Source organism: Excalfactoria chinensis, chromosome 10, assembly GCF_039878825.1.
Source record: "Excalfactoria chinensis isolate bCotChi1 chromosome 10, bCotChi1.hap2, whole genome shotgun sequence".
Taxonomy (NCBI): domain Eukaryota; kingdom Metazoa; phylum Chordata; class Aves; order Galliformes; family Phasianidae; genus Excalfactoria; species Excalfactoria chinensis.
The window spans coordinates 18167371-18179709 of NC_092834.1; the positions used below are offsets into that span (position 1 = coordinate 18167371).

The following is a 12339-nucleotide window of genomic DNA, read 5'->3' on the forward strand; positions in this document are numbered from 1 at the left end:
TATGCTGCTTTTCTGCTTTCTTGCAGGTTTAGAGCTTTGAAAGAGCAGAGGTTGAAAGAGATGCAGCTGGAGAATGGTTTGTCAAGCAGAGAAGAGGATGGGCTGGAGACAGATGGGGCTTTGGAAATTAAGGGCTCTGACCCATCCAAGTGGGAGGACGGCTCGTTTGAAGAAAGAGTGAGAGCTATAGAGGAGCACAAGTCACTGATGGAGAATAATCGAGTGAATCACTTGGACCTCCTGGACACTTCTGCGACGTCGTTGTACAAAAGGCACGAGAGAGCCAGTAGCCAGAGCGGGATGGACACCGAAGAGGAAGTCATTGTACGGGAGAGACCCAGGTCACTGGAGGATCTGAATCAGAAGAAAGTCGTTCGTGCAAAAAGAGAAAGCCGGAGAATGCGTGAGCTGGAACAGGCAAAATTTAGCTTGGAGCTACTTAAGGTCCGATCCACTGGTGGGCTGTCACCCTCAGAAGAGCGGCAGTGGTCTACCGAGCTGGTATCTGAGGCACTTCATTCCCCTCAGGGAACCCCAGAGAGCGAAAGCTCTCAAGGGAGCTTGGAGTTGTTAAGCTGTGAAGATACCCCAAGTAAACCCGTTTCCCTAGTTGTAGATGTTCAGCTGCTTCCCACTGAGACCCGGGACTCTTTGCCTAGCAGTCCTCAGCCTCACCTGCAGGACAAGTCTTTCTGTGCGACAGATGTGAACAGCAATTTATCCATTTGCAGAAGGATGCTTTCAGACGCTGAGCTGCCTGATAACCACACTGCAAAGGAGCACGTGGCCTGTGACCAACAGAATATCTACACGATGCATCCAAGAGAAACATTCCTTTCTACTAATCTACCTACTTTCTATGTTCCACCACAGGACAACATGAAGGTAAACCAGTCACTGGTGGAGAATAACTTGAAGAACAAGGCAGTGGAAAGAGAGGAGAAAACTACTGTGTTCTCTGAGATGAGGAAGGACTCTGAGCAAGACCAGGGCAAAGTTTTGGGAAGGGAGGAAGGGGAAAAGTCTTCTGCCAAGAGAGGAGAACGTGGGATGGCCACTGCAACGCAGACCCATTCTCCAGACTCTGTCATCAAGAGACTGGAGAAGCTCAATGTGGAGAAAGAAGAGCGACAAAAGCAGCTCCAGTTACAGAACGAGAGGGAGATGATGGAGCAGATCCGGCAGCAGAAGGAAATTTTAGAGAGGCAGCGCAAAGCCTTTGAGCTGGAGAAGCAAGGCAGGGTGGAGGCTTTACAGCGGGCTGAGCTGAGCAGAATGAAAGACCCTACTCTGAAGCCATCCAAAAAACCCGACAGCCGACCTCAGTCTGTCCTCATCCTGCACCCCCAGAGCAGAGCAGAGCACAGCGTGGCCCCAGGTGGAACTCCAGCCTCATCAGTGGACATCAAAGGTCTCACTGTTGGGAGCAGGGGGGGCTCTCCAGCCCACGCTACCCCCAAAGACAGACCCGTCAGCATGTTCATGGAGCGAAGAGAAGGGTCAGGAGCAGCGCTGGAATCACGGGGAAACCCCCGGCTGGCTGCAGACCCCAGGGATGCCCCAGGCAGCCCCTTCTCTAGGAATGAGCGCCTCCGGCAGCCCCGGGGGCCCAGCCAGCCCAGCGAGGAGATGAGGGCAAGCAGCATGTTCTTCACTCCCAGAGACAATCCCTTCGGGCTCCAGTGAGTACAAAGATGGTGTGCTTGCTTTGTAGGCTTTAGAATCATTGAATGGCCTGGGCTGAAAAAGACCACAATGCTCATCCAGTTCCATTCCCCAGCTGTGTGCAGGGCCATCAACCAGCAGCCCAGGCTGCCCAGAGCCACATCCAGCCTGGCCTTGAATGCCTGCAGGGATGGGGCATCCACAGCCTCCTTGGGCAACCTGTTCCAGTGCGTCACCACCCTCTATGTGAAAAACTTCCTCCTAAGATCCAGCCTAAACCTCCCCTGTCTCAGTTTCAAACCTTTCTCCCTTGTCCTATCATTTTGCTTGAGTACAGTGGTCCCAGGCAGAATGTTGGTCTTGGAGGTTGTACAGAGTACATACTGAAACCAAGAGCGGTGGGATCTTATAGCAGTGAGTGGGCATAAATTGGGAAAAAGGAAAATAACTGGAAATACTAATTCTCAGTTTCTCATGCAACACGTTTTAGAGAAGCTAAGGGAGATAATCATAGATATTAGCAAGAGAGTGGTGTTTGTAGCAAGAGAGAACTGGCAATGGTTTCATTTGTGTTTTTGTAAACAGCACTGTTTGTGAGCAGTGATATGGATTTATTTTGAAAGATTTTAAAATACGGGAAAAAAAGATGCTTAGGATTTTTGGGTGGACAGAGTAGAAATGATGAGACAAGTCAGGAGGCTCCAAGATTTTTCTTGTTAATTGTAGAATTACAACAACCAGCAAAAGCCATCAGGCAATGCCCCGTTGTCCCCTGACTGAGCCAGCAGCATCCCAAGGGTGGGAAGGCAGCAGTGAGCTTTTTGGATGCCTCACCCATGGGCATGGTAGGCTTTTGTGCAGGAATGGTGGCAGACAGAGTGAGCTGAGCAAAGGGGAAATTAGCTCAGAGTATGTGTGAATGCTGTGTTGGATGCAAAGAGAAGATGCTCTCTTTTGGAGTCCACTCACCGGAATATCTGCAGGAGGTCCCAGAGAACTGGTTTGGAAGTGAATATTTGAGAACAGTCTTTGAGGAATCATAGAGTCATAGAATGGCCTGGGTTGAAAAGGATCAGTGACCATCTAGGTGTCACCAGCCACCAGACCAGGCTGCCCAGCCACATCCAGCCTGGATCTTCCCCACATACTTCCTTCATTTTCTTTTGCTAGTTGGATGATGCGCCAAGCAAGTAACAGGAAATGGAAAATTGCATTTTAAAATGCCTACTTTTTGTCTGCCTGCAACTTAAATATTTCTGTGTTTTGACAAAGCTGTGGCATTTCAAAATGCAGAAATGGGAAGGTACCATTCGCAACCACTGAGCAGGGTAGGGAGCAGCCTGGTGGGCAGAAATTTACATCTTCTTGTCCTTCGGCATCAAGTCAAACCCCAAACAATTCTGAAAACCTGTGACCGCCAGCTGCGATTTCTCACCGATTGCTCGGGCTGTGTCCTTCTGCATTGCTGAGGGCTGGGCTGGCACAGGGGGGAAACTTTAATGAGAGAATGGAACGTCTCTGTTTTGTTGCCTTTCAGCAGGGAAGCAAGCCATCAATGCCTTCCCAAGGGTGAGCTGGCTCGGAAGCCATTTAAGATACCTGGGTCTGGCCGAGGAGAGGTGAGCTGCCACTTTCTTATTTTCTTTTTATAATTGAGAAGGGGAAGAAAACTCCCAAGCCCTTATTTTTCCAATTTTCCCTCAAATGTAAAACACGAGGACTGCTGTACTTGGGGATGGGGATGTCACACGAAGGCAACTTTCACACTTGGCAAAAAGCCCCCGTAGCATTAAGTGTGGCAGCTCTGAATTGCTCTGGATGACAAGGATCTCACAGTCCTGACAGCAAACACTGTAGCACACAGTCTTGTCTTGTTTGGTTTAATGTCCATTTAAGTAACATCCATTATTGTCCCACTTTCTCCGTGCTGTCTTGGCTTTTGTTTTTGCTGGTTGTTTTTGCACTACGCATAATAACGTGTGTCCTCTGTGGAGTGCAATGTTCCTCAGACCATACTCGAGCTGCGCTGTGTTGCCAAGCTTCAGTAGGATCTCCTTTTTATTTTTACATTTTCATTTTACAAACTTTTATTTCTGTTGTTATGTTTTATCATTTGGTCAAGCAGGTTCCCAGACCGACCCATAAAAAGAAAGCCCGCATGGCGCGGACGCGCTCCGATTTCTTGACTAGAGGTACTTTTGCTGATGGGGAGGGGGATACAGAGGAAGATGATTACGATGGCAATTTTGAGTTCCTCCTCTCCTCTGACCTACCTCCTCACCCTGAGGCAGGGCCTGTGGCTCGGCTCGGCCAGGCCTGTTACAGTGACTCTGAAATGGTAATTCTCTAACTTGTTGGGGAAGGAGAAAAGAGGGAGCAAGATCTGCGGGAGCGTTTCTTTGCTAATCTTGGCTGCACGGATCCTACACTGCTTCTTCTCCCACTGACATGGACGTTGTAGATGGGTAAACTCAGAGAACACAGCAGAAAGGCATACAAAACAGAAAGGGAGACTATCCCATTCTCTCTCAACCATGGTGATGTTTACTGGCTTGACTGGAGAACGGCTTCCATGGTTTCTTTAGGTTGCACAACTACCTTTTGTTTGTTCATCGCTTAACCAGGATTCCCTCCATCAGAAGGTCCCACTGGGATCCTTTGGCTCTAGCAAAGTGATAGATGCGTGTGCATAGAAAAGATCAAGGCAAACACTGGACAAAAAAGCAACAGACAACAAGGAAAACAATATAAGCCTTGCACTTTTGATGTGGTATCCTTAGTTAGGTTATCCAGAGATTGTCCGGTCCTCAATTATTGGGTAAACATTGGCCAAGAGTATCTTAGAGAAATTAAAAACCTGCAAATTGGGCAATAGAAACATAGTGTGTTTAAAAAATGATAAAGAAAAGCACCTCAGTGGCTCTGTCCGGGGGGTGGCAGTGACTGAGAGGTTTTGGGGGTGCAAGAGTTTTTGGGGGTGCTACTCTTGCCTACTTGTTCTGTGGCTTGAGGTGGCTGTGCTGCCCATGTAGACATATGGATGAGCACAAGGCAGTGACCAACTCATGCTTAAGCATTCAACATGGCTTCACTCGTATGCTCAGACTGCAGGGATAGTGTGGGATAGAGCATAAACATAAACATACAAACAGGATTGGCTTTTCACTTTGTGCTCATCCTCTAGTGTTGCCGCAGCAAATACCTTGTGTGATCTTAAAGTCTGCCTTTGTAAGAAAGGCTGAGGAGGCTTTTTGGGACTTTTCTGCTGGCAGCTTTTATTGTATGATCATTTTCTTTACCCCCTCCAGGATGATTTCCTAACCAGGAAGGGGGGAGATTTTCAAATTCTGATAAAATTTCTCAGCTTTTGAGCCAGGAATATAGTGCAGTCTGGCAGGAAGGTGGTTGAAAGACACAGCTCTTCAAGCTGAACTCACTCAGCTGCCCTTTAGTCCATCTCCCTGCTTTTGTAACGGGAAAGGGAGAAGTTTACATAGGACTTATGTCAGAACCGGTTTTTTATCCCTCATTTGGTGAGAAGTCAGCTTAAGTAGTCATGCCCAAGCAGATGCACTACCTCCATCCTGCCCCCTTGCTTTCATGGATTTGAAGACATGATGAGAAAGGGACGATGAGAAATTACTAACTTAAAATAATCAAAGGTTCTTCATTATAGTCCCTACATTCAAATGGGGCAAAAATTAGGAACAAGAAGCCAAATTGGGAGGTGCAGGTCTGAAACCATCTGAGGAACCCAAGAAAGCCGCGTTGCCTGAAAGCTGTCCCTCTGTAAATGCTCAGTGTGTGTTCATGTGCTTTTGTCCAAGGGAGTCTTGATAAGATGAAGGCAACAAAATTCTCCAAGATGATGTTAAAAGCCATAGTTTCCCTCTGGGTTTCCTTCTGCCAGTCTTGTTGGTTGCTCAGATGGCAGTGGACCAGGTCCTTGGAAATGCTGGAAGCAACAGCTCAAAGCACGGCGAGGGCCTGGGACAAGGGGCTGTGCCCTGCTGTGTTCCTGGAGGCTACCCTGTTACAAAGCCTTCGTTTTTGAGCTGTAGAAGTCTTCCCCACTGGCAATCTCTGCTGAGCAAGGTGCTTGGAAAACTCCTCCCTTGGGGGGGAGCTGGCTCACATAGAGATGCTGCTGGGACTCTGCTCACCTGCATTAACAGATCTCACTGCATGCAAGTAGCAGTAGTGCCAACTGTGTCTCATCTCTTCTGTGTCTCTTTTCTCTGTGCTCCTTCCCTGGCTCTAACCGTGGGTGACAGCAGTTCCACATTTCATGGTTCAGTTCTGCTTTCTAGCAAACCGTACACGTAAAGCTGTGTGTGCAGTGGTATCCTGTGTCTGTATGTCCTGGCCCCATGTATGGTGTTTCTGTCTGTATTCTGCATTGCAGGTTTGGGACCAGCATTTTGGTATGTATCTTCTCTTTGTCAGGATCACCACACCGTTAAGGGAGAACTCTTGAAAGCAGCAAAATTGAGAGACTGCTTATTCATGTTTATTAGCAGAGCCTGTCTGGGTATTATAATTGATGAAGCTGTCTAAAATAGAGCAGACTGGTGCACCTTAGGTTCAAGCAGAGGATATGCTTGTGACTGTATCTGTTGTGCCTTGTGATACTCACATGAAGATAAGTCCAGCAGTCTCCATATGCAGTCTGGTTGTTATTCTGGAAAACAACTTATTCATACAGCTCCTTCCTCTGGCTGCAGCTTTCCCAAAAGCCTCTTTTGATGTGCTGCTTGGTGGCTGAGGACTGCTGGATGCACAGCAGAGGGATCACTTGTAACCCAGCACAGCTGAGCACAGGGTGACTCTGCACTGGCACTGTGTTACCCCTTGCTTTCCTGGCAGTGGTGGCCCACCAGACATGGATGCTCCAGGCCTAAATCCAAGGCAGTAAAGACCAAGAGCATCATCAGCCAGGGCCACAGCCAAAGGTGCACCAGTATATTAGGTGGCTGCTTAAGGTACTGCTGACTGCAGAGAGCCCAAGTGCCTTTTAGGATGAAGCAGTGATATATTTTGCTCCAGCTTTCATCCTAAAGCCACAAATCAACAAACAGCAGCCTGACATTTACTGATTCTGAAGAGCCACCTGTGACAGAAGGGCTCTTGTCCCAGGCTTTGGGAAGTCCTTCAGTGCAGCACGCAGCACTGCTGCCTGCTGGAACAAATAATCTCATTTGCAAAATGGCAAGCAAAATAGAGGTTGTGCTTTTGGAGGAAAAAATGGGGTCCCCTCTTCCTCCTCAGGATGAATGCAGACTCCTGGCTGTGTGCTTTGTGGTGCATCCGGGTCCAGCCAAGGACTTGCCCCTTCTGCTGGAGGAGTCCCTCAAACAGAGGAGCCAGTGTCAAAAATGCCTTCAGTCCTCCTCTCAGAGCCTTGCAGTGGTAACAGAGGAAACACTAAGCTGAAGTAGATGAAAAATAGAGGCAGAGCAGGGAGATAGTGCTGGTACTGGTGAGATTACCACTGGTACTGGTGAGATGGGTGGACAACTAGATGGATAAGCAATTGGTTGAAAGGCCGCAGACAGAGGGTGGTGGTCAATGGCTCTATGTCCAGGTGGAGGCCGGTAACGAGCGGTGTCCCTCAAGGGTCTGTCTTGGGACCGGTGCTCTTTAACATCTTTATTAATGACATCGATGAGGGAATGGAGTGCACCCTCAGCAAGTTTGCTGATGACACCAAGCTGAGTGGTGCAGTCGATACGGTGGAGGGAACGGATGCCATTCAGAGGGACCTTGACAGGCTGGAAAGCTGGGCTCGGGTGAACCTAATGAGGTTCAACACGGCAAAGTGCAAGGTTTTGCACTTGGGCCGGAAGAACCCCAGGCACTTGTACAGGCTGGGAGGAGTTGTCCTTGAGAGCAGCTCGGCAGAGAAAGACCGAGGGGTCCTAATAGATGAGAAACTTAACATGAGCCAGCAGTGCGCTCTGGCAGCCCGGAAGGCAAATGGGATCCTGGGCTCCATCAGGAGAGGGGTGGTCAGCAGGGATAGGGAGGTGATTGTCCCTCTCTACTCTGCTCTTGTGAGGCCCCATCTGGAGTACTGTGTCCAGGTGTGGAGCCCTCAGTACAAAAAAGATATGGAGATTTTGGAAAGGGTCCAGAGGAGGGTCACGAAGATGATCAGGGGGCTGGAGCACCTCCCCTATGAGGACAGGCTGAGGGAGTTGGGTTTGTTCAGCCTGGAGAAGAGAAGGTTGCGGGGTGACCTCATTGCAGCCTTTCAATACCTGAAAGGAACTTACTCCCAGGAGGGGAGCAAACTCTTCGAAAGGGCTGATAATAGCAGGACTAGGGGAAATGGTTTTAAGTTAAAAGAGGGAAGATTTAGGTTGGATGTTAGGGGGAAGTTCTTTACTAGGAGAGTGGTTAGGTCCTGGAACAGGCTGCCCAGGGAGGTTGTGGATGCCCCGTCCTTGGAGGTGTTCAAGACCAGGTTGGACGGGGCTCTGGGCAACCTGATCTAGTAAAGGCGTATGTTTGGTGGCCCTGCTAGGCAGGGGGGTTGGAACTACATGATCCTTGAGGTCCCTTCCAACCCGGGTCATTCTGTGATTCTGTGATTCTGTGATTACAGGTAGGGCCATCTCCCTAGAAAACAGGGAGCCATGTGGACACAGGGATGTCTACGTGTGACAAAAGAAAGGCCACAGAGTCTTTGTGAGCCTTAGGAGTGAGGCTGTGTGCCTCTTCCACACATGCCCTCATAGGCACTGATGCCAGGGAGTGTTTCTTCCCCACGGTTTTGTTCCACACAGGTAAAGGTGAGGACCATTTCCAGACCCCGTCCAGACATCTGGCAGCCATTGATGGCCCTGCTGCGTTTTGCTTCTTAGAATGACCGTTTCAGCAGAATTTAACAGAGAATTTTCTCTCTGTCCTGACGTGTCTAATCCATTCCATGGATCATGAGGTCTTTTTTCACCTTGTACCTCTCCACCATTTATGTGGGATCATCACTGAGATGTCAGGACAACAGAAACAAGAAACCTTTGAGTGGTTTTGGCAGCTTCTGTGGTTTCCAGTGGCAATTTTGCCTTGTGTGCTGCCATCTCCTGGCTGGCAGGGAGGTCAGTGCAGGGTGAGAAATGGAGATTGGCCCGTATATTGCAGAATTTTATATGAAGTGTTTTTAATAAGAAGAAAAGTGAATGCTTTAAAAACACAGTGCATTCAGCTGAGACGTCTAGGTCAAGGGAAAGATAAAGGAGATAGCTCCAAATCGTGTCACACAGCCTGATTCCTTGCTTTGCGCATGCCAAAAGTCCCTCTCCAATCACAGCTGCAGTGGAAAGTTAAAGTTGCTATTTGTATAAATGTGGCCAAAATGTTTCTGGGCCAAACTGCCTTTTGGGTGGCTTCCTCCTCTGTGCTGGGCAAACCAAAGGGAGATCTCAGGAAAGCTTCCCAAGACAAATGGTGTGGCTCAGATAACAGCGGTGGAGGCTTTGTGAGCATGTGAAAAGAGAGATACGAAGGTAACATCTCTGTTTGTGCTGCCTCTTGGGACACGCTTTTGGGATAGCAACTGCAAGTCATTAAACATGTCAGCTGAGGCCTCTGAAGACTGCAGGGAGAGGAGGAAATGCACCATCTCTTGCCTTGTCTCTTCCCGAGCACCAGCTAATAGAGATAGTGCAAAATGTATCATTGTACTGTGTGAAATGACAATTTATTAGTTATTACTTGTGGAATTCCATTGATTATTGCAAATTCACGTTGCCCTTGGGAGATTATTCCACGACTTCTAACGTGTTGATGAAAGCAGAGGTCGTTTGTATCAAAGCTGTTCAATCTGTTATTTGAAAAGGATCCATTTCAGTGTGTCCTTGGCACAAAGTCTTTGGATTTCCTATTTTTGTTCCCTTCTGCAAAGCCTTCTATGGGAGCTGAAGGCAGGCTCTGTGGGCTGGATCCATACGGTAGATAGGGGAACACCACAAAGCACCTTGGTTTGGCTAACGATTGAGCTAACGGGCTCTTCTTGAATGCAGAGCTGCCCAGCCCAGGACGGCTGAGCAGTTCTGTGGTGGTGAGAATCCTGTAGCCTGGTGCACACTGGCTTTCTGCATTTATCACTGAAGGAGAAGGTAGACCTCAAAGCAGGGATGGAGAGCTGTCCTTCTGCTTCAGGTGTCATTAAAATACTTCTGTAGTTGCAGTTGTAGCTAGGACCGTAGCAAATAAAGATAAAGGTGTGTTTTTCAATCATTACAGACATAGTCTTTAACTAATGTGTTAAGAAAGAGCGGCACCTGGCATTCCAAGAACGGTGTCATTTTTTAATAATTCATCTTTTAATGGTTACAGACAACTCAGCGATGCTCCTCAGGGGATGGTCAACCAAAGCTTCACAAAACCATGTCTCAGGGGGAGATCGGGAAGCTGGTGGATGCACAGAAGCCCCTTGCCCCAGATGGGAGGTAAGGAACATGGGACAAGTCTGCCATGTGCTCTTCTACACTCTGAACCCTGCTGCTTCCCAGCTCAGTGGCTTTGATTCAACCAGCCATAATCACCGATTGCATGTTTTGTACATGACCATGAAGTTGCCCAATTAGAAGAAGCAATCGTAAGGATTTAACTCCTGAAGGGATGTGGGGGTCTGGGAGGCTTCGGGTAGTTTTGGGCTGAAGGACGCTTCCCTAGTTAAGGCGATTCCTCTTTCCACAAATTGTCTCCAGGTCTCAACGAGCCAAGATGAGATTTTGGGTGAAGGGAAAGCAGGGGGAGAAGAAGACCCCCCGGGAGAAGCTTGCCACACAGTCTGAGCTGCTGGAGCTGTATGCTGAGCAGGAGGCGCCCAGCAGGGAGGTAGCTGCTGGCCTGCAGCTCGGTGAAGGTGAGTGGTGGGTGAGCAGGCATCAGTGTGTTTTAGTGGCACAGAAACTGCTTTTGCTATCGTAGCAGAGATGAAAGCTGTAGCCGTTGGGAGTCTAGATTTATGTAGCCATTAAGGGTAACCCAGTTCATGGTGACATAGGTAAAGACATAGAAGTGAAGGATGTTGGAGTGAGTGCAGAGGAGGCCACTAGGATTATCAGAGGGCTGGAGCAGCTCTCCTGTGAAGAAAGGTTGAGGGAACTGGGCATGTTTAGCTTGGAGAAGAGAAAGCTTGGGGAGACAATATTGTGGCCTTCCAGTACTTGAAGGGAGTGTTTAAACAGGAGGGGGAATGGCTGCTTGTGAGGGTGGGCAGTGATAGGACAAGGGGGAATGGTTTGAAACTGAGACAGGGAAGGTTTAGGTTGGATCTTAGGAGGACGTTTTTCACCCAGAGGGTGGTGACACACTGGAACAGCTTGCCCAAGGAGGCTGTGGATGCCCCATCCCTGCAGGCATTCAAGGCCAGGCTGGATGTGGCTCTGGGCAGCCCGGGCTGCTGGTTGGTGACCCTGCACACAGCAGGGGGTTGGAGCTGGATGGTCGTTGTGTTCCTTTTCAAACCAGGCCAATCTGTGATTCTGTGATAAATGTGTTTTTCTGTAAAGTTGAAGTATTTGTAAGTAGGAGTTTCAGACATGGTTGTGTGGTTTGTGTGAGGCTTCTGTAGGGAAGCAAGTTGGGAAATGGCATAGATGGGAAGGGCGTGTTGCTTTGCTTCTGTGACTTCATGAGTGACATCAACCCAGTGGCAGGAAAGATAGAGACTGGGATCCAGAACAGATCTAGAGGAATTCAGAAAGCACTCAGAAAAGATGCTGTGCTATGCGATCCAAAGCAGATATCATTTATTTCACAATTTCTGTTTTATAAGTAGGAACTGTTGCTTTGCTCTGGGAGGCAGGGGACAAGGACAGAGGACAGACCCCCCTCTTCCCAAGCCCCAAAGCCAGCTGTGTGCCATTACCAGCACCTCCATCTCCTGCCCTGGAGCTAATCCTCCCGGCAGCCGTCTGGACAGCAACAGATGTTTCCCCTCTTGACAGAGGAAATAACCAATGGAGAAGTGACATTTAATCTTCCTACAAGCACTGCACAATACTTTTCTCCTCCTGTCTCCTTATTTTGGTGACAGAACTGTTTTCTCTTTGTGTTACCTTGGCTGTCGGTACAGCTCTGGGAAATGATGCATTATTTTTCACTTACTGAGAGTTCATCAGCTGTCACAGGTTGTTATTACTGCCTGAGAACGAGCCCTGCTTCTCTTTCAGGTCCTACATAAAACACAGGAAGAAGCATTTTTATTGCTTAATGCTTCATCTCACCTAATTCAGGAGATGCAGAAAAACAAAACACACTGCAGAATTCCAGTGAAGTCAAATACCAAACAAATACTGCTGCAGCGTTTCATGCTAGGCAGAGAGCATGTCAGCTAACCTGTGGTTTTTTTTCTCTCTCTCCTTTTTTAATTATTATCCTTAGAGTTGGGTCCTCACCATCTGACCCCACCGCGGAGCCCTGAGCTGTCAGGAATCTACCGGAGGGAATTTAAGGAGAACAAAGAGCCCTCCCCCAAAGTGAAACGCAAACGTAGCGTCAAAATCAGCAACGTGGCTCTGGAGCCCGTGCAGTGGCAGAACGACTCACTGCAGATCATAACCAGCGCGAGCGACCTGAAGAGCATGGATGAGTTTCTCCTGAAAAAGGTAACAGCTGCTGTTGGTGCTCCACCTAAATCAGAGAGCTCTGAGAGCAGATGGA

The 12339-nt window shown here is 48.5% G+C and overlaps 1 protein-coding gene across 7 annotated transcripts in view; it reads left to right on the forward strand.

Moving 5' to 3' along the window:
- MYO9A (myosin IXA) overlaps positions 1-12339 on the forward strand; it is a 165028-nt gene that overhangs the window by 137865 nt on the left and 14824 nt on the right. For 4 of the 7 annotated variants that reach the window (XM_072345934.1, XM_072345937.1, XM_072345938.1 and 1 more), the window contains 6 exons: positions 27-1682; positions 3203-3284; positions 3791-4003; positions 10006-10118; positions 10380-10537; positions 12061-12284. In XM_072345934.1, the coding sequence (XP_072202035.1) occupies positions 27-1682; positions 3203-3284; positions 3791-4003; positions 10006-10118; positions 10380-10537; positions 12061-12284 (2446 nt within the window). The remainder of the gene's footprint in view (positions 1-26; positions 1683-3202; positions 3285-3790; positions 4004-10005; positions 10119-10379; positions 10538-12060; positions 12285-12339) is intronic. The other 3 variants (XM_072345936.1, XM_072345939.1, XM_072345940.1) reach the window with 3 other exon arrangements.